General features: G+C 51.0%; 1 protein-coding gene across 6 annotated transcripts in view; it reads right to left on the reverse strand.

The window, feature by feature from the left end:
- Window positions 1-21815, reverse strand: part of SGSM1 (small G protein signaling modulator 1) — a 70768-nt gene that overhangs the window by 35460 nt on the left and 13493 nt on the right. For 2 of the 6 annotated variants that reach the window (XM_066370643.1, XM_066370638.1), the window contains exons 3-13: window positions 13537-13612; window positions 10679-10841; window positions 8175-8327; window positions 7344-7411; window positions 6933-7078; window positions 6689-6820; window positions 5062-5186; window positions 3329-3396; window positions 2021-2184; window positions 1731-1863; window positions 834-998 (exon numbers count right to left, since the gene is read on the reverse strand). In XM_066370643.1, the coding sequence (XP_066226740.1) occupies window positions 834-998; window positions 1731-1863; window positions 2021-2184; window positions 3329-3396; window positions 5062-5186; window positions 6689-6820; window positions 6933-7078; window positions 7344-7411; window positions 8175-8327; window positions 10679-10841; window positions 13537-13612 (1393 nt within the window). Of the gene's footprint in view, window positions 1-833; window positions 999-1730; window positions 1864-2020; window positions 2185-3328; window positions 3397-5061; window positions 5187-6688; window positions 6821-6923; window positions 7079-7343; window positions 7412-8174; window positions 8328-10678; window positions 10842-13536; window positions 13613-21815 lie in introns of all 6 variants that reach the window. The other 4 variants (XM_066370639.1, XM_066370640.1, XM_066370642.1 and 1 more) reach the window with 4 other exon arrangements.

Below are 21815 nucleotides of genomic sequence, written 5' to 3' on the forward strand. Positions count from 1 at the left end.
AGTCATTTGGTTGCTATGGTAACCACTAGACTCTGCTGTCCTAGTGCAAATGTAGCCATAACAAAATGTAAAAAAATGAGCATGGGTGTGTCCTAATAAAACTTTATTTATGGGCACGGAAATATAAGTTTTATATCATTTTCACTTGTCACAAAATATTCTGCTTTTGATTTTTTTTGTTATTAAAAAATGTAAAAATCATTTTCAGCTCATGGGCTATAGAGAATGAGGCTGGATTTGGCCTGCAGGCCACAGTTGACAAGCCCTGCTCTGGGAAACTACGAAGGGTGCATGTCTGCCCCAGGTGCCATGTGCCCTCAAGGATGATGGGTAATACCTGGCCTCTTCCCACGTGCTGCAAGGGGAGGGGTGTTGTGGACTCGCCCCACTTGTCATCAGAGCTCAGTGGCTGACAAAGCCAGCTCCTACCCAATGATAAAGTAGAAAACCGCTTCAGAATGAGATTTTGAGGGTCACCAAGAGCGGCCTGTTACACTACTCCTCCCCAAGCAGACTCATCAATGACCTGAAAAACTCATCAAGGAAAACCAGCGGCTCCTGTAAAATGTTCTAGAAAAATGGCCGTAGTTCGTCATCAATCTCAGGGAAGCGTCGATGAACTGTGCCCAGCCCCTCCCACCCTGCAGACATCACCAATGGATGCCTTCACTACTGAACCCACAACACTGCAAGCTGCATCCTGCAGGGTTCAGCCTGGACAGTATAAGGGCATCAATCTTTTGCCTCCATCTCCACTGGGATCAAGACTCAAATGACAACATGGCAGAGGTGGCTGGCACCCAGCCCCAGGTGGGGGGGGATTCAGACATTACTGGGGGGCTGCTGCTTCAAGCCTGGCGTGGGGAGGGTGGCATCCAATCTGGTCTGCGCCCACTGACTGCCCCTGGCCACCACCAGCATGGACCGGCCTGCAGGAACCACCATCCAGGCAGGGCCTACGGAGACGGGGGACGTGCTGCCCGAGGGGTCGACAAGAACTTGAGACACAAAACAAAAAGCACCAGTGAAATGGAAAGTCTGAGGTGGGCCAACACTGAAACGGCCAGAAGAAGCAATTCCTCGGACCTGAGCCTTTCCCCCGCCTCCCGCCTCCCCCACAGCCCCACGTATTGTGTGTGATTAGAAGAAGGAAGGAAGAATGCTGGTACGTATAAAGTGCCTCCTATGTGCTGGGGGCCACACTAGGCAGAGGCGGGCCTCATCAGCCTTAACGGCCCTGTAGGAATGCATTTCTTTTCCCATTTTGCAAAAGAGAAAACTGAGGCTCAGAATGATGACATAACTCAGTCACCCAGGGTCCCTTGGGCCGTAACTGGCATAGCTGGTCTATTCTATTGAAGTCCCCCTCTCTTTCTACTAACAAGAGCTACCACTTACTGAGCACAAGTACTACCATGATCTCCTTTTTACAGATGATGAAGCTGAGGCACAGAGGGTTAAAGTGACGTGCCCAAGTTCAACCAGGATTCCAGAGCCCATATCACTGCCACTACCACATGCCACCTACTGGCCAGTGGCAGCATTATTAGCTAAGCAGAGAGTGGTTATTTGGAGGGGGGGGACTAATGCCACCAAGATATGAACTTCTGATTCCAGGCCCCCCTGCAGGCCCCAGAATCCAGGCCTCTTATCCTCTACTTCCAAACAACTAGGTCATTTTCAGGATCAGTAACAGATGGCTGCCCAACCCCAGGAACAGGGCAGCTCACCGAACTCGGACTGCAGGCTGGGGTAGATGATCCTGAACACATAATCCGTGGCTTCGTCCTCCTCCTTGTCTGAAGACGTGGATTCGGCGGAACCCTGAGGGCTTCGCTTGCGCAGTTTAGGAAATACTTTGCCCTGAAAGAACACATCCCAGTGCACAGTCCCTGGGACATATCTGTCCCCAACTGCATGACATGAGAGCCTGGAATGGGTATGAATGAGCCCATAAAGCCCTGTAAGGGCCCAGGGGAGACCCCCACCCCCAGGCTCCCTGAGCCCCAGGACCGCTCACCTTCCCCCGCTGAGACCACAGTGGCGGGTCCAGCTGCCCATGAGGGAGCAGCCCGTTCTCCAGGCACGACAGGAACTGCAGGAGGTGCCCTCCCTTGGGGAAGTGGAAGGGTGGCCTCTGTATCCCGTCCTGGCTGACCAGCACCACTGTCCCGCCGCTGTCCACTGCCACCGTGACCCGGCCACAGAAGACCCAGCAGGAAGTCACTATGAGGCATGGTGACGGGGCCCTCCCAGCCAACACATCCCCCCGGGCATGCCGAGCCAGACACGTGGACCTGCTCTGAGCCTCTGGAAGAGGCCTGGACAGAAAGTCAGGGCCAGTTTTACCTCCTTAGTCCCTGTCACCCACCCACCACTGTCACTGACTGGGAACAGTAGGTCATGGTCACAAAGAGTGTGCTTAGCCTCCCTTCAGCCTCCCACCACAGGAAAAGGATGTCCCCCAAAGCCCCAAGTCCCTCAAACACCCTCTACAAATCTACTAGATCTGTTTTTATATGGAGGCATTGAGACCCACCCCTCCTCAGTGCAGTCATTAACTGTCGCTATCATGTATTGAGCACTTGCTGTATATAAGCATATCACCTTAAAGACACCATCTTATTGTAGTATTCAAAATATAAGACAAGCCTATTATTGCCTAGTTTACAAATGTTAAAACTGAAGAAGGCTCAGAGAGGTTACGTAACCTTCCCAGGGTCACGCAGCTAGTAAGCGGCAGGGCCTGAATTTGAACCCACATCTATCTTATTAAATAAACTTAAATGTTTGGTGCCTTCACAGGCCACAGATTGAGCCCTTGTTTTCCAAAGTAGGATGACTCTCTGCTTATTAAGAATATATCTACTTTGAGCTTTAAAAGAGAAGTCTAGTTATTAACCCAAGGTCTGCAGAGCACTGACTTAGCAGTGACTAGGATCTGGGTTCGAGTCCAGGCTCTGCAGCTTGCAGGTTGTGTGTCTGTGCGATGCTGCTTCCTCACCGAGGACCTGGGAATGACAGAGCCCCTATCACTGGGTAGTTGTGATGGTTAAACAGGCACGTAAATACTGAGAACCATGCCCGGCACATCATAAACACTCATATCAGCAACTCACACCATGAGTTTGATGCTGAGCCCTTAACATACATCACTTGATCCTCACAGTAACCTCATGGTAGATGCTGGTATAATCTCCACTGAGGGGAAATGAGGCTCAGAGGGGTGAAATCACTTGTCTGAGGTTGCACAGTCCATAAGAGGGAGGGGGCAGGCAGGTATCCAGATGGAATACCCCAGCCCTGTGCTCCCCACCCTGGTCCCTACCTTGCTGGTGGCAGTGTAGGTAGACAATCTCCTCCAGGCGGATGGTCATGGCGTAGTCCCAGTAGACACTGGAAGGGGAGAGAAGTTAGACCTGCAGGATGTCTACCCACCTCATCATGGGGAAGGGCTCAGGAGGCCAAAAGACTACACCATGGGTTCCTCCATCCTTCTCACCAGGACCCACCTGTCCCCAACATCTACATCCAGTCTGCAGCCTCTTTTTCCCCTTCTTTGGTCCCAATTTTCTAAGGATCCCTTCCTTCCTTGCACCAAGTCTATGTGGCCAAAGCTGACCTCACCCATCCTCCACTCCAGAACTCTAGGAATGGCCATCTGACTGAGGCCTAACCAATCAGCATATGCCACTGTTTCAGACACAGTGATTGGTTCAGGGATTCCCAATGATGCAAGCAGAACCAATGAGATTCAATTATTGGACTTATGTTAGAACTACTGGAAAAGAGATGCTCCTTTCTACTAGGAGAGTAGTGGTAAGGATGCTAGAAGTCTAGAAATGTGTATGTGTGTGTGGGGGTCATGACAAGAAAGAGCCTGCCTGAGAATGGAGTCAACCACCAGGGAAGCAGAGCCAAGAGGTGGAAAGTATTCAGGTCTTCCTCATTAGAGTCCCTGGATCCAGCCATGCCTAAAGCCACCATTCCAGGATTTTTCAGTTCATGTGCACAAATGCTTAAGACAGCTTGAGTGTGGGTTTTCTGTTGCTGGTATCTGAGCTTTGATTAATTCTGACCCTAACTTCAGGCCACCCTATGTTCACAGGCAGGCGTTAGAAAAGCCACTTAACAGCTTGGACGTCACAGGTCCCAGCAGTGTGACTTGAAGGCTTCTAAGAGCCTCTGCTTCCTCCTCTGAAAATGGGGATGACATTAATACCCACTGCACAGTGTGGCTGTGAGGCTGAAATGGAAGCACATATTTGAAAGGCTCAACACAGCTCTGGCACCTTAAAAAAGCACTGTTAATGCTCTCTGTGATTTACTTAAGGTGTGCCATTTTCAGCTCAAAGCTTACTGCTGTCCTGAGATAAATTGCTTTTCCCCTCAGAACACAATGAGACATGGGCCACAGGAACCTGGGCTTGGTGGCAGCCACAGGAATGTATGACTTGGGTCTCCTTCACGAGACCTTGCTGTGGGGAGCAGAGCTGACCAACGGCTTCAGAGGCCACCCCTCTGGATGTGTCACCATGTTTGTGCCAGGGCCACGCTTCCTCTCAGCCACGACAGCAAGCAGGGGTGCCAGCGTCAGCCCACGGTCAACTTTCACCTGGGACTCCCAACTGTCTGGCCAAACATTCTCAGAACGGCTCTGTGTCTGAGATGCTTCCTGTCCACCCTTCCCTCCTTTCCCCTCCCCCTGGCAGGGCCAGGCTGGTACTGTGGTCTGACCTCCTCCTGCTCATCACTTTCTTCCTGCATGTTGAATCCTGGCTTGGTGTCTGCTTCTCGGAAGACCCAAAAGGTATTTCTGTGTAGTGTTTCGCCCGGGGCTCTAATTCTTACACTCCAAACTTATTCTGGTCCGTTTCCGGAGCCTCCTAAGACCTATAGTTACCCAGGAGGGTACTGCCGCAGGCAGGCCGGGCCAAGGGGCCGTAACAGCCAGGTGGAACAGCAGGCAGGGTCCGGGGGCGGGGGGGAGCAACCTGGCACCTACCTCTTCTCATAGTCCAGGCAGGGTCCGGGGGCGGGGGGGAGCAACCTGGCACCTACCTCTTCTCATAGTCCAGGTCTCCCACGGAACCGTTCATCAACTGGTTGGGCGTCCACTTCAAGGTCATGATGTCAGCCGTCTGGTGCAGGGACAGGTACCCCGGGACAGCCTCCATGTCATCCCTCTGCAGAGACAGAAGAACTCAGGCCTGGTCGTAGTGCCAAAGTCAACAGTGAACTCGGTCCAATCGACTCAAAGACACATAACCAAAACCAAGAGGTTGGGTTATTCCCCCCAAGGTCACGGCCATTTGGAAGACTCGGAACTTCCTTCTAAGTGGCCATGCTAAGCAAAGCCATTTACAGCCAACCATCCAGGATGGGTTTTATAGATCCAGCTTGAGAGGTGCCCACCCCCAACACTTTCACACCCATGCTTCCCCTCTGAGGTTGAGGGGCCCTATTGCAGGGATGGGGTTGGGGGGGTTCTTTAGAACCAGGAAGGAGTTTGGCCCCTCTCAACATCACTCTATCCAAAGCAGAAGACATTAAAGGAAAAGAAAATGGCAGCTGAGCTCTATGTCCCATCCCCTGGACATTACTGAGAAGCCTCTCCCCAAATATCCCCTCATTAAATTAATATCCCCATATGCCCTGCCCAGCAGCCTGACCCTCTGTCTTCCCAATCTGCCTAGAGCTTCTCACCTCTCTATTTATCCCAAGTGAGGGTGCTGGGGAGGGCTGCCTGCAAGCCTCGCCTATAGAAGTGACAGCTCCTCCACCAAATTCACCTCAACATTCGGAGACCGACAACATTTACTGACATCTGCTATGGATTTATCGAGCATGGCTCAGGGCCACACCCACTATCTCAGTCTAACCACCAGGGAGCGCTGCTGCCGCCTTTCATCCATTGTAGAATGAACATCTGTGCTTCACATGTTAATGTATCTGAAATGAGGATGTATCTTATAATCAGTAGCATCTCATCACTGGGATGTCATTGTCATTGCTTTGATCTCATGCAAACTTGGTCACAGCTATTTATATTGTGACTTCCATTAAGTTTTTTTAAAAATTGATTGATTTTAAAGAGTGAGAGAGAAGGAAGAGAAAGAGAGAAGTGTTCAATTTGTTGTTCCACTTAATTGTGCATTCATTGGTAGCCTACCGTATGTGCCCTGACAGGGGGTCGAAGCCACAACTGACACATAGGAAGTGCTTAATAAATAGTAACTATGAAGATGTTTATCTTGACATCCTAAACATCTAACACTTTGCAGTTTCCATATAAATGTTTGCTGAATGAGTAATTAGAGAGAATGAATGGAGAGATGGCTGGGTGAACAGGTAGATGGACAGATGGACTGACTGGATGGATGGATGGATGAATACAGGCAGATGGATGAAGGAGTGATGGGAAACGCAGGGATAGAGGGATGGTGGACACAAAGACTGGAAGACAAGTGATTGGCTGCAGATATTGATGGATGGATGGATGAATGGATTCCACAGAAGGAATCATTGGCATGTGGATGAATGAATGGATTGAGGAAACCCTGGCAAATGAATGCACAGATGGGTGAGTAGGTGGATGGATGAATGAATGAGTGAGCAACTCGGAGCCAAAGGGAACTTCTCTATAACATGGAACCAGTGGAAATGTGGGCCCAGGATGAGCTCTCACCGGCTGAACGAGAACGTTGTTCTTGCCATACAGCAGGGTGGCCCGGGAGTTCTGGTGCAAGGACTCCACATAGTCGCGGGCGGAGAGGGATGGGCGGTCATCCATGCTGCCACTCGAATGCCTCTTCTGAATCTGACAATGTGAGGGGAGGTAGAGGATGAGGCCTAGACTCCATGCCAACCCCACACCAAGTCAGGAACTTAGCCTAACTGCTGCACAGGGTCCAGGCGCCCACCCCACTCACGCAGAGTGCTGGGCGCTTGGTGGGCGAGTCCTGCCGCAGGTGTGAGCTGTGGATGCGGTGCCTCTGGACGAGCTCGTCGGCGGAGGGGTCGGTCCAGAAGTGATCTGCTGTCTTCATCTTGGTGTACTCCAGCGCACAGGGCCCCACTGTAGAGCAGACGGCAGCTGGCCATGCTCGGGCCCGGAAAGTCCGCCCTTCCATCTACCACCAGATGCGCCACCCATTCACTGTCCCTCCCCTCCGGTCAGCCAAAATGCCCCAGGGTCCTGCTAAGGAGAGGCCAGCACAAGACCCTAGGAACAGGTAAGTTTTGATGAGGAAGACTGGAGGGAGGTGAGAGAGGCCCTTAGGAGGTGCCCTGTGAGCCAAGACCAGAAAGTCAGATGAAACTCAGAGCACTTGACCACTTACCCAACAAGGATGCAAGGATGGGGCCATCCACAGGGTCCATCAGGAGTGCTTCCTTTTCATAGTATTTACTAGCAAGAAGAAAGGAATGCAGGTTTGGATGGTGACCAGCAGAGGGCGCACAATCCAACAGCCTGGTCATTAACAGCAGACAGACTAGGTTTAATCCTCCACTTGTCACGTGGTTACCCTCGTAAACCTCAGCTGCCCCATCATTAAAATGAGGATAATATCTTAGGGTTGCTGGAAGGGTTTTGAGGGAGACAACAGGCGTAACGCGCTTAGTTTAGCATGGTGCTGGGCATGTAACCGCTTAATATGTGGCTGTAATAAAATTAGGAATTTTATCACATTAGGAATGAGGCAACAGGAATGATAATTAGCAGGCAGTTGAGGCCTGGTTGATTCAATCTGCTTCTACTGCAACTTCCATTTCAGACAGGAAGCCATTTAGAGGCACACATGATATCTACCCTTCTAATATTATTGAGGCAATAAAATGTTGTTGTCCCAAAAGCCTGTATTAACTAACAGGCCTTCCTGTCTAGACAACTAATGTGGACAATGCTGGTCTGACACACTCAAAAACGCCCCTGGCTTCTGACTCTTCAATGCAGAGAACCTGCATTGCTATTAAACACTTGAATGTTCCCAAGGTTCTAAGCTAGGTTAGTTCAGATTCACATATCCAGACAACCTGTATTTAATAACTTTAAAATCAAGTGTGTGTATTAAAGGGGAAAAAGAAACTGGCTTTGTGCAAGGGGTGCAATCCCTAAGACCGCCAGCAGATGAAGGCAGAGTGCACCCAGGTGTCTGGTCTTTCCAGCTCACCTGCTGTTTTCCACAAGGTAATGCACAATTTTGTCCAAGACCTTCTCAAACAAGGCCGTGCGGATCCACAGGTGTTTGATGGCGAGAGGGGACAGGTTGGGCAGCTTTGGAAGCTTCCGCACATTCTCCTGGAGGCCCTGGATCTGGTTTCGCCTTCGGGACCAGTAAAGAAGGAGAAGAGATATTCACAGAAAGGAAAATCCAACAGAACTAAAATGCAAATGGGAAAATGTTTGACCTCTGTACAAATAAACCATACTGCTGCTGGAAAATAAGTAGAGTTAAAAAAATAATGCCCAGTGAGTGTGAAGATGTGGTAACAGATAATTTCATACACTGTTGGTGGGTAAGCCAGAATCTCATACTGATACTTCTCTCTCTCTTCTGGAAAGGAGTGCTGGCCAAGAAGAGTCTTAGATCGTAGATCCTTCAGTGGCCCCTGATTGCCCATGAGAAGCAAGTTCAACCTGACAGGCGGGTGTTCCATGACCTTTCTCCTGTTCACCTCTCCATCATCCCCTTAGCACCCTCCTTTCTGACCCCATGATCTAGCCCAGGGGTCAGGAATCTTTTTGGCTGAGAAAGCCATGAACGCCACATATTTTAAAATGTAATTCCATGACAGCCATACAACGACCCATGTACATTACGCATTATCCAATAAAAATTTGGTGTTGTCCTGGAGGACAGCTGTGATTGGCTCCAGCCACCCACAACCATGAACATGAGCGGTAGGAAATGAATGGATTGTAATACATGAGAATGTTTTATATTTTTAACATTTTCTTTTTTATTAAAGATCTGTCTGCGAGCTAGATGCAGTCATCAAAAGAGCCACATCTGGCTCGCAAGCCATAGGTTCCCGACCTCTGATCTAGCCAGAAAGAGATACCTGCACATCCCCAAGGCCACCAGCCTCACCTGAGGTCTTTCCATGAGCTGCTGGTTCTCCTTGCTTTTGCTCCCTGCCCCATTCCCAGGTTAACCTCTTCTCACTCTGTAGGTCTCTTGTGAGGACAACCCCTCCTGCAGGAAGTCCTCTTAGACCAGCCAGATCTGGGGGAGGCCTCCTCTGTGCCCACCTCAGACTCTGAAGCATAACTTCCTGCTCACTTTTCTGTCTTCCCCTCCATACTGTGACCTTAAGGGCATGGACTAAGTGATTCAATTATTATTTTTAATTTACTACTTCCTAAGTGTCTACCACGGGGCGAGAATGGTTTCTCTTAAACTGTATCTCCAAGGCCTAACACAGTGCCTGGCCTATAGGAGGGGCTCAGAATATAAGCTCACAAACCAGCAACTGCATGAATGAATACCTCTCCTGTACCACCTGGCACGGGCATCTCTAATTCCCCCATTAACAAGTCTCTCCAAATATTGTAGAAGGCCCATAAAAATCCATCCCTTTAAAAAGTTATCAGCAACACCTGGGAATTTAGCAGATGGACTGGAAGGCACCTGAAGACCAGGAAGCTGGGGATGCAGATACCAAATGGGGGCTGGCAATGCCAAATCCAAAGGTCTGCCCATCACGCAGTTCTGGCTGGCAGCCCTGGGCAGGCAGGGCCTGAAGGGCAAGGGAAGGGCCATTTCTCATCCAGTGAAGTGGAGTGATCACCCATGGCAAAGACACTAAACACATGGCATGCATGTCTCTCTCCCTTTCCTTGCCCATAACAGACATGGCTAATCAATCCATGCATTCTTTCCCGAGAAGTCCAATCACTATTTAATATCTTTCATAACATGGTCCTCCTGGTGGCCACTAGCATCAACTGCTTGGGCTCCAGTCTGGGGCCTGGCTGTGTAGTTAGAACTCTAGAAGTGACTATGGGGGGAGGCATTTATATACAAACACTTAAGCCATGAGCCTCCCTCCATCATATACAATCTGCCACCGATTTGAGTGAAGTCACCTCTCCGCCTTTAGTGGTTGCCTCAATGTGAGTTTTAACCACAGGCCCATGTGAACAGAGACCACACTGGTTCCATTAAACTTTGGTGTTGCTGCATTTAGAACAGGGCTTGGCTCACAGGAAGCACTTAATTCATTCAACACTCATTTCTTGGGCATTTACCAGGTGCTAGGTTCTCCCAGACGCTGGGGACATAATGGGAAATAAAACACATATAGTCACCTGTCCTCATGGAGTTCAGTCAAAAAAAGGAGACCAACAAAAAACTAGTAAACAGTAAACAGATAAATGGATAATTACAGATGGTGATAACAATTGGGAAGAAAATAAACATAAGGGTTGGAATTTATACTTAGCTAGGGGAAGGCCTGAATGAGGAGCAGGAACCGCCATGGAAGATGAGGGATGTGAACCGGGTGGTTCACAGCATGAGCAAAGGCCCTGGGGTGGAAAACAGTCTGGCAGATCTGAAGAACAGCAAGGCGAGCAGAGAGGGCACTGGAAGGCATGTGCTCTCACGGAGCCCCAGCTGGAGCGCACACTGTCTGGGGGACCACCCCAGCCTGTGCTGTACACTCCACTCACGCAGTCTCGATCAGCTGCTCCAGGTCCTGGACCTTGCGGCTCAGCTCCTCCGCTGGCGGGAAGCTCTTGCCCACCTTCATGAAGAGAGCCGCGATCTTGTTGCTGCGCAGGAAGCCGGCCGCCCGCCGACGCAGCCCGTGCAGGACGCAGGCCTCCACAGCCGCTGCAGGGACACGGTGGTTAGCAGGCTCCACTCTGCTGGTGCTCCCCAGCACCCAGCGAGGCTAGAGTTTCAGACACACAGGCATCTTGGAGAGCTGGGGTCCCCAGAATCAGATTTGTGACAGCATCACAGGGTGAAGCATGTATGTCTCTCCACCTTCCACCCCCAAAAACAGGAGAAAGAGAGCTCAGTGGCTAACCCACACTCACAGCCTAAGGTCAGACCACCTCTCTTCACTTCCTCTCCCAGCCTCTACCCAGCTGTGTGACTTGGACCATGACTTCCCCTCCCTGAGCCCGTTTCCTCATCTGTAAAATGGGGACAGAATGAACATTAACCTCACAAGGGTGCAAGTAGGATGGGGTGGAAAAGAAAGCATTCGCACAGCTGCGAACATGGTGAGTGCTTTACGACTGTGATCTACTCCTCCTGTTAATGGGGTAGGGGAGCAGGACCACAGGACTGTTGAGCTTTAGCTGCGTTAAAGAGTCCTGTCATCACCATCACTACTGGTTCCAGGAACAGCTGACGTTATCAATCTCCTACGAGCTCCATCCCACCAGGGAAAACCATCCCCACTTTTCAAATATGAAAGCTGACGCTCAAGAGGTAAACCGAATTGCCCAGAGAACACAGCAAACAAGTGATGGAACCAAAATTCAAACCAAGGTCTGCATCCAAGGTGTGCTCACAACACTAGCGCCTCCATAAAGGATTCAGTCGTCATCCTCCGATACCTATGCTTCCTCTGCAGGCCCTGCCCAGCTCTGGGTGCAGCCTTGGCTCTGCCACTAGCTTGCTGTGTGACTTCAGGCAAATCAGCTTCCCTCTCTGGGCCTCGAAATTCCTTTCTGAAAACAGGCCCTGTGCAGGCCATTCTGAAAGCTTCCATTTTATTGCTGGTAACTGCAAGAGCTCACGACTAAGTATCTTCTTATCTTCTGTCTTACACAGCAGACTGGGAGCTCACTCTGGTATGTAATAGGAGCATCATCAATGTTTATGGAAAAAATGAGGACATAATAAGAGTTACTCCTTACTGGGCACCTGTGAGGCGTCAGACTGGTGTTAAGGTTTACCTTACCTGACCCTTGTGACAAAACCAAGGAGATAAGTGTTCTACTTATTGTCATCTGACAGAAGGGTAAGCCAGCATTCCTGGGCAAGTGCCCAGCCAAGGTAATGTTACGAGCAAGAAGGAATACTGAAAAGTTCTCATTTAATCGCTTGTCCTGGTTTTTTGTTAGCAATGACTTCGTTCTGAATGAATGCCCGATCTTACCATGGCCTTAAAGTATTCTAGGTGAGGATCTCTACAATATCTTCATTTTTGCTAACTTATACAGTTCTTTCCATTTGTTTCTGTTACAGTAAATTAATCATCTATCCAGGCTTGTAGACATTGACTGCTGATGGCTCACAGGAACAATGGATAAAACACACCTCAGGTAGGTCCTATAGGCTCCGTTTAGTGCCACTGAATCTCTCACCCAGAAGCTTTGATCAGAACTAGCACTTTCTTCTATTCGTGCAAGTCTTTAACTGACAGGTATGTTAACAAGTCCTGAAATGGAGATGCATACTATTTCAATGACAAATAGAAATATCTAGGAGAAAAAAAGTTGAGTATTATCTCCTCGTATTTATATTTATGTGTGTGTGTGTATATATATATATAAAGCACACCATCATTATGTATTTGTATAAATGTGTGTGTGTATACACACACACACACACACCTATATAGACACATACACCTATATATACACACCTATATATCTCACTTTAACAAAAAAGGATCTTGGCAAGTCCACCCAACAAACAGGTGGCGGTAGTGGGATTTGAACCCAGGTCGGCCTGGCTGCAAAGGGGCTGAAGTGACAACAGTGGGCTCCAGGTCAAGCTGTGTGCTCAGCATGTCACAGGCCAATGGGTGGTGTTTCTAGCCATCTGAACAAAAGCTGATGGGCATTTCCATGGGGCCAAGGTTATGAGATGGAAATTATAGCATGTCCTTCATTATGAGACACTCCAAACATGAAATAAGTAGCTTTTGGGGGAGAAAAGAAGAACCACACCCACTTATATGTCCACAATGATTATGAGCTGAATCCTGACCTCAGGGACACACAAAACACACATCTCTCTAGCCATCAGGCATGCACAGTAAGAACCTGATGGTGCGGGTATTTCTGGAACCCTGTGAGCATAGCTGATTCAAGGAGAGAAGTCTGACTCACACTCTGAGCCCCGCTCCCGACTCCTTTGCTGAGCCAGCTGGACATGGTCCCTCCGGATGTGTCGACGGCTCTTAATTCCCTATTTTTCTTTAAGTCCTCATCCAACCTCTTCTTTTACTTGGCAACAGACACAGGCAGAGTGAGGAAAGGACATGAAGTCCATTGCTCGTCCGCAAGACCTCGGTGGCTTGGGGCAGGGGCAGTGTAAACTGAGCTCGCTGGAGGGGCAGCCAGGCCTCCAATGTTAGCCATGTCCACCTTTTCTTGGGGCACAGAGGTCTCTAGGCTTTCTGTATCTCCCAATCCCCTAATGAAGTGCCCTTGGAATATGAAAATAACTTCAAAGTTACAAAGCAAAAAAAGTGATGGGAGAATCCTTGCTCAAACATGCCACTTCCCCGAGGCAGCCCACCAAGAAAGAAGTCACTTTTCAAGGCCACGGGCCATGGACTCACCACAGAAGGAGATGATGTGGCTACTGTCTTCATGGACAAACTTCCGTGTGACGGCCTCCTCCATGATCTGCTTCACCTGGAAGGCAGAGGCAGCTGGAGGGAGAGCCCCTCGCGACCTGGGGGCACACATCCTCCGGAGGCCTTCTCAGAGGTACGGGACATTTTGATAACTGCCTTCCTTCGGCACCCTATTCACCATGTCTTCTGTCGTCCCAAGGCCTACGGCCTGGGACAGCGCCACACTTCACGTTTTACGGCATTAGTGAGGGAGGAAGTTATAACACGTGCTACAACATGATAAACCTTGCTCTCTCAGGTCAGGAATTCCATGCATTCACTCCCTGCCCTATTCTCAGGACCTACAAGAGTGCCTGGCACGTAGTAGGCCCTCAGTAAGTATCTGGGATCAACGTATTCCTCCTATGATGAGGTTTAAATGAGGCAATACAGGTGAAGCGCTCAGTGTGTGCTCAATAAATAGTAGCATTTTAATGATGATGCAGCCCCTTCTGCCTACCCGGGAACAAGTCACGTCTGCTCCGTGCACCCCACTTCCCTGCCCATCAAACATGTTTATGCAGGTAAAACCAGTTAAAAAGAAACAACAAAATTCACCTTGACAGGAAGGGGCGTGGGGAGCCCTGATTTCTAGCTGTCACCTGGTGAGAAGTACGGGCGACAACCTGAAGGTGGCGGCAGTCTTTCTGGACTGAGCCCTTAACCTGTGGGATCTGACGCTGTCTTCAGGTGGACAGTGTCAGAACTGAGTTAAATGGAGAACAGCCAGCTGGTGCAGGGGGGACAGCTTGGTGTGTGGGAGGCAATCCACACAAGTGATGTCAGAAGTATCATGTGACAACAGTGTGAGAATAAAGCGGGGACACACAGGAAGAGTGTTCTTCCAACTCAATGACCCTGTGACGAGATTGTTCAGCACTAGCAAGCTGGTCTACCTCGCAGCTCCCACAAAAAGAACTGCCCCTCTTTCATCCTCGGTCACAGAGCGGGGCAGCTTCTGGGGCGAGTGCTAATGTGGCTGACCAGCCCACGCAGGTCAGCTCCTCCCAGTGGCCAGCCCTCTGTCAAGCGGGCTGTGGCCCTCCAGCCAACGTCCTCCTGTTCCGCGGAGGCAGCCATCTGCCTGTCTCCCTCCAGAGTGCCCATGTCTTCCCTGTGGTGAGTGCAGAGATCACCAGGCCCCATCTGTTCCCTCTACAAGAGGAAGCTGGGAGCTTCCTCAGGATGCATGAAATGTCCCTCAGCCTTTTCCCCACTGATGCTGTTAGGCAGCCAGCACTGAGAACACAGCAAGCCCTGTGTAACCCTCACAACGTGGCTTCCAGGCAGGCACTGTCACCCACTTTACAGACACAGAACTGTGAGCTTCAGTGCTGTCCCTTCCTACCTGCCCAAGGTCATCAGCAAGTCCAAGGTCACCCTGCTGCAGTTTATAACGAGGCCAGTCTAATTCCAAGGGGAGCCTCTTCCCACCACACTGCCCAGAAACAGGTCAAGCGCTCTGAGGCTCCTGGCCTCAGTGACAGAGAAGCAACAGTCCCTCTCCAAGAGGGCTTTCTGGCCTGGGGCTGGGAAGGGAGGAGTTTGGAGTGCAGGGGCCACAGGACTCAGGGATGGGGAGGGCTTCCCCCGGTGCTGGTCCCCAGGACATGTCCTAATAACCCTCCTGCATGCTGACCTCTGTTTCAGGGTTGGCCGACTGCCCAGCCGCAGCAAGCATGTGCGGGCAGCAGGCAACGAGGACAAGTTGTAAATGGTGCAGGTGCCAGTGACTTTAGCTGGACAGGACGCAAGAGGCCCCTGTAGCCGGCACTGAGACACTGAGCGCGGGTCCTGAGAGCTGCACGGGTACAGTCAGACAGCGTGCCCTGGAGGGGGTTCTGGCGCTGTGACCACAGGGCAGGCCAAGCCGAGAGCTGCAGGGACAGTGCGAGGTGCGGAGCCTAGCAGCTCCTGCACCAGCTGGGCAGGCTCGAATAAAAATGTTCAGGTCTGACCCAGAGCTCCTGAATCAAACTCAGGTGTTTGTCAAGCCTTCCAGTCGTAAACACACTCAAACTGCAGCAGAGGATTTGACGGGAAGGAAAAGGAGCGGGAGAGTGGGGAACAGGGCCAGGGAGGATCTAAATCAGGCATCCTCACACTACCAACCTGAGGGTTGCATGCAGCCCCCTGAGGCCATTTATCTGGCCCCCGCCGCACTTCCGGAAGGGGCACCTCTTTCATTGGTGGTCAGTGAGAGGAGCACTGTATGTAGCGGCCCTCCAACGGTCTGAGGGACAGTGAACTGGCCCCCTGTGTAAAAAGTTTTGGGGCCCCTGAAAATCAAGCCCCAACACCCTTAAGGAAGAGACTTAGCAGGCACGGTTCCTGTCTGGGGGCCTTCCTCACACAGCTAGCCCCTTCTCATAACTTGTCCCTTCCACCATCAGGCTAGAGGAGGCAACAGTGTCTGGTCCTCCCTGCCCCCATTAGTGGGCACAGTGTGCTGTACCCCTCCTGTGGTCTCCCAGCATCCCCCTGCACTAGTCAATAGTCCCTTTATTAAATTCTTAATGTACGCAGTATGGAGAACCATCTGTTTCCTAGTGGCACCTTGACTCTGCACACTCTGCAGAGCAGAGCAGAGCAGTCTGTCTGTTTCCAGTTGTGGATCCTGAAACTCAGAAAGGGTAACCCCTCTCTCAAGGTCACACAGCCTGTGCGCTGACTGCAGGGAGGTGCCTGTAGCTGTCAGTCCTGTGGGTGGATCTGGGGTGGGGTGGGGTGGGACTGCCACACCAAGGGTTCTCACAGTGAGGACCCCTCCCACCTCCGCTGGCTCCCCACTGTGGGCTGGAACCTCTCCCTGGAACTTAATAACAAGCTGACAGCCCAAGGCCAGGAGAGGAAATGAAAAAGGCAATGCTGATGGGAGCCTCCCCCGGCAGGTCACTGATGGCCTTCCAAAGACGGCACTGTCTCACTGCAGGACCTAAGAGGCTGCTACCCGCGCCTGCAACAGGGGGCCTATCCCAGGTGACAGACCGGGTCTATGGACAAGGGGAGAGGGCCAGGCAGCCACAGAAGGCCCCTGAAATTCACCTCAACCAGATCCCAAACATAGGTTTGAACTTGGTCCACTTTGGAGGCCTGCATTTTTGAGGGACCTCAGGCGCTCTGAAAACGACGGCAGTGGCCATATGGCAACCTGGCTCTTCGCAACCTGCGTGATTTTCTAGTTTTGGCTCAGAAATCACACCCCACTTAGGAAGCACAGAGACAGTGGTGTGATGGTGGACTTCAGAGTCACACAGACCTACATTTACATCCCAGCTTGGCCACTCCTGTCCTGTGTGAACTCGGCCAAGTTGCACACCCCTGCTGGTGCCTTAGTTTCCCCTCCAGGAAAGTGGACACGCTACAGGGTGAGCACACTGTAGTTTCACAACACTGAAGCTCACTGCCTTTATTTTTTCAGCACTCACTATGCTCCAAGGGCTGACTGTAAGCACACTTAATAAGGTAAATTCCCAAATTATTCCCACTTTACAGACAGGGAGTCTGAGGCACAAGCAGATGAGATAACTTGCACAAGGTCATGCAGAGGAGGCAGCATTCAGACCAGGGCCTTTGTTCTAGCCAATACTTTGTCTCTCAGCAGAAGCTGGAGGCCATTCCCAACCAAGGGCTTGTTATTCTCCAGCACAGAGGAAGAGAGAATGTTTACTGAGCATCTACTATGCACCAGGTGCTTTGTATAGAACATTTCATTTGATCCTTACAAAAACATTATTATCCCCATTTTAAAGATGGGCGCACTGAGGCTCAGAGAGTATATGTAGTTTGCCTGAAGGACAAAACGCCAGGAAGGGGCACATTTGGAATTTGAACCCAGGTCTGTCTGAGCCCCCCCCCCCCCCCAGTACTGGATCGGACCCTCTGAAATCCCACGGTGCTAAGAAACCTGTGAGAGGAGATTTCTCAGCCTCTCTCAACTTGGAGACAAAAGCAACACTGAACTGGGAGTGAGGAGACCTGGGTCACCTGGCTCTAACTCTGCCAACCACTTCCTGTCAGGGTGGGGGGACCTCAAAGGTCACAAAGAGGAAGCTTGTGTCCCTCTCTGGCACCCATTCTCAGGAGTCCTCCAACAACTGCCTGCACTCCTTCAATGATGGGGTTCCCATTCTTTATGGAACTAGATGAGCTCTAAGGACAGGATGTCAGGAGGCAGCTGAGAGGGGCTGAGAGCCATGAATGGGAGTCACAGACCTGGGTTCAAATCCTGAGCCATTCACTATCTGCATGATGCTGAACCAGTTCCCCATCTGTAAAATGGAGCGGATGACAACAACACCCCTATCTCTAACACGAGACTTGAATGAGACCAGGGAGACAGCACCTACACCTGGCACCTAGTAGGACTTCTATAAATGGTAACTATTCAGTTCACAGCCTGGTCCGCAGTGGATGGGGCTGGCTTGGTACCACCTCTCCACGTCAGACCCCTGAGCACCTGCCCACCCCAGCTCCAGCCCCACCCCGCACACCTTCGGGAACAGCCCCACCCTCCTGCCATCCCTCCCTCCACTGGCAAATATTTAAATAGCATAAAAGGAGGATTAATCTCAGGAGGGAGTCAGGCAGGGAAATCCTGTCCAGACTGCAAAGCGTGGGGGGGGGGGCACACACCCTGGGGCTCCAGGCCTGCTCTGTCTACTCCCTCCTCACAGCTGCCACACCCAGGAACCCTCAGGCTGCCCACCTTGAACCTGCCAGGTTCCAAGTCAACTTGCTACTCCTCCCTGCCTCCCTACATTGTGCTGTTTTCATGTCCTCTAAACTCCAAAAGCAAATAACGTGGTCCAGTGTTCAGGGCTAACATAAGGATTATGGAAAATGCAGGTAGAGGCCCTCAAACAGAGCCCAGTGCACAGGTGGCACCACATAAAGGGAGGCCCCAGGGCACCGAGTAAGAACATGAGCTTGAGAGCCACTAGGCCCAGGTCAAACTCCAGCTCTGCCAGTAGCTGGGTGACTTCGGGCCTCAGTTTCCTCATCTGTGAAATGGGATGATACCTGCCCCACCTCTCCGGGCTGCTGCTAAGGGAGCATTCCAAAAAACCATGGGCAGAGCTCAAAAAAGGGGCAAGGCTCAGACCAGCCCGCCTAAAACTGAGCATCCTGCTTTCTGCCTTTCCTTAGAACTTGTCACGGCCCAACTTTCACTAGACAGTTGTGGGTCTTCCCCACGTGGACCATGAGCCCTTAGGACTAGTACCCGGACCCACGGAGGTGCTCAGTATTTGTTTGGGGATCACTCTTATTAATAAGGAACAGCAACACCAGCAGCTAACGCTTACTGAGCTCGCTTTGGGCAGCGCCTGAAGCCCTCCTGACACCCGCTCTGGTTTGCTGTGTGTGGCTGGGGTCGGCTGATGTTCTCCATAAAGACAAAGGCAGCAACTATTTCAAACTTTGAGCTAGGGCTGCCAGATAGAACACAGGATGCCCAGTGATACCTACATTTTAGATAAATAGGGAGGATTTTTTTTTTAGTATAAGCATTACCAAATATTGCACAGAACACACACGAAAAGATTATTTTTTGTTTTTCTGAAATTCAAATTTAAACAGTATTCTCAAGTTTTATTTGCTAAATCTGGCAAACCTATTTTCAGGCCACACAGTCTACATCGTTGCCTAGTCTCTCTTGCTTTTACAACCCTTTAAGAATGTAAGAACCATCCTGGCTCAGGGGCAATGCAGGAGCAGGTTGGATTTGGGCCCTGGGCCGCCCGGCATAAAGCACCCAGCACAGTGCCCGTGACACACAGCAGCCCGGCATAAAGCACCCAGCACAGTGCCCGTGACACACAGCAGCCCGGCATAAAGCACCCAGCACAGTGCCCCTGACACACAGCAGCCCGGCATAAAGCACCCAGCACAGTGCCCCTGACACACAGCAGCCCGGCATAAAGCACCCAGCACAGTGCCCGTGACACACAGCAGCCCGGCATAAAGCACCCAGCACAGTGCCCGTGACACACAGCAGCCCGACATAAAGCACCCAGCACAGTGCCCGTGACACACAGCAGCCGGAAACACACATCCCAGAGCTCCCACCTGCTTCTCAGAGGCCTGCTGCCTCAGCCCTGACTCAGAACACCCCCAGCCCACCTGGAGTCTCAGGTGGCGGGGGCCTGGCAGTGCGGGCGAGTGAGGAACAGGAGCCAGCAGGGGCCTCCAAGACGAGGCCCCCAGGCTCCCTGACTCTGCCATTTGTTAAAAAGCTCGGCAGTGAAGAGAATGGAGGGCCTTGGGGTGGCTTTAAAAATAACTCTCAGCATGTAAGGAAAAAAAGGGGGGATGACTCAAAGGCCCCTGACAGCCGCTGGAGCAAGTGGGGTGAACTGAGGACGGCTGTGCCGCTCTGCAGGCCCCTGAGCTGCTGAGAACAAATGCACACGCCTTCCCATGCCAGCATCTCCAGCCTAGTCCAAACCACTGACCCCTGAACACAGGCCCCCAAAGGCAGTGCCATCAGCTCACCTCGTTACCTTTGCTCACATGGTGCCTCCTGCCAGGTGCCCCTCCATGTGTGCTCTAGCTGGCTAACTGCAACTCAGCCTTCAGCCCCGTTGTCACCGCTTCCTGGGAGCCTTCCTGAACTATCCATACCCCAAGTGTGAATAAGTGTGCCTCATCCACAATCCACTAACACCTGCCTTCCCCACATTTATCACATGAACTGCAATGTTGTTCATTCACTCAACATTCACCATCAGTGCTTCCTATGTATCTGGCACTAGGTGGCAATCAGATAGAGTCCCTGTCCTCATGGAAGGTCACAGTCCAGCAAAATGTAAAGACATTAAGTACATCACACAAATGGATAATATTTACAAAATGAGACCAGCTGTCTGCAACAAAAGAACTTGGTTCTATGAACACAAATGACAGTGAAACTGGGTGGGTAGGAAGGTCAAGGAGGGCTTCCCAGAGGAGGTGATGCTCCAGGTCTAAAGTACAAGTAGAAATGAACTCTGGGCCTCAGTGTTTCCAAAACTCTAAAGCAGAGGGAAAAAACTCTCCCCTGCGACTGCCCCCAAAGAGCCGCCTTGGAGCACAAAGGGAGGAACAGATGTAAGGACAATGTAGCAGGGAAAAGCGCTCTCTGGAAATAGCTGGTGGCTTTTTATTTTTTAATTTGTTATGGGCGAGGCGAGACACGCAGGAGATGAGAGTTGGGAGGGGCTGGGAAAGGACTGATGGGGAATGGGGGGAAACAGGAATATTTTAGGAAGCTCCAAAGCGCAGACACAGTGTGGGGGGCCGGGGAGGATGGTGCTACCCTGCAGGCTGTGACTGTTTCCATGGTGTGGCCGTCTTCCTTTCCTGCCAAATTCTGCCCCTTCCCCTTCCCACATGCCAGGCTCTGGTCACATGTGCCATTCTGTCTGTGTGACCCATGTGATCCCCTGCACCTGGCCTTTGCTGGTGCATCTCCTCCTCTTGATGTCCCTGCCCATTCCTACCTCTGTCCCCAGCTCTGGAAAAGCTACCCAACCCTCTAGCACCTGGTGCTCTTCTCTTCACTCCCCCCCTTAGGCCTCAAAACTTGATGTGATCCCCCGTTTTCTGAGCTCCCAAAGTAACGCCCTCTGCGCATCTATGAGCACTGGGTTCTAGAGTCAAACTTCCAGAATTCAAGTCCCAGCTCTTTGCACTCATGATCTTGGGTGAATCATGGTCCTTCAGTGAGCCTCAGCATTCCCATCAGTAAAATGGGTGATATTAGCATTTGGCTCACAGGCACAGGGGAATATATCAAAAGCATTAAACACACTTGCAACCACATAGTCAGTGCCTTATACATTTTTTTATGTAATGACAACAGCATTTATTTGGAAAGTGCTCATTCTACTGGCACTGCACTTAGGGGCATTATTTCACCTCCTCCTCAGGGTAATTAGGTGAGATGGATACAGTTACCCTCCCTATTTTACAGACAAGGAAACTGAATCTTGGTGCAGTTAAATGACTTGCCCAAGAGCACATGGCTTGCAGCCCTGGCTGGTTGGTTCAGTGGTAGAGCATCAGCCCAGTGTGTTGAAGTCCTGGGTTTGATTCCTGTCAGGGAACACAGGAGCAGACCATCTGCTTCTCTACTCCTCCCTCCTCCCTCTCTCTCTTCTCCTCCCACAGCCATGGCTTGAATGGTTTGGGCAAGTTGGCCTTGGGCACTGAGGATGGCTCCATGACCTCTGCCTCAGGTG

This window comes from Saccopteryx leptura, chromosome 2, assembly GCF_036850995.1.
Source record: "Saccopteryx leptura isolate mSacLep1 chromosome 2, mSacLep1_pri_phased_curated, whole genome shotgun sequence".
In the NCBI taxonomy this organism is placed as follows: Eukaryota; Metazoa; Chordata; class Mammalia; order Chiroptera; family Emballonuridae; genus Saccopteryx; species Saccopteryx leptura.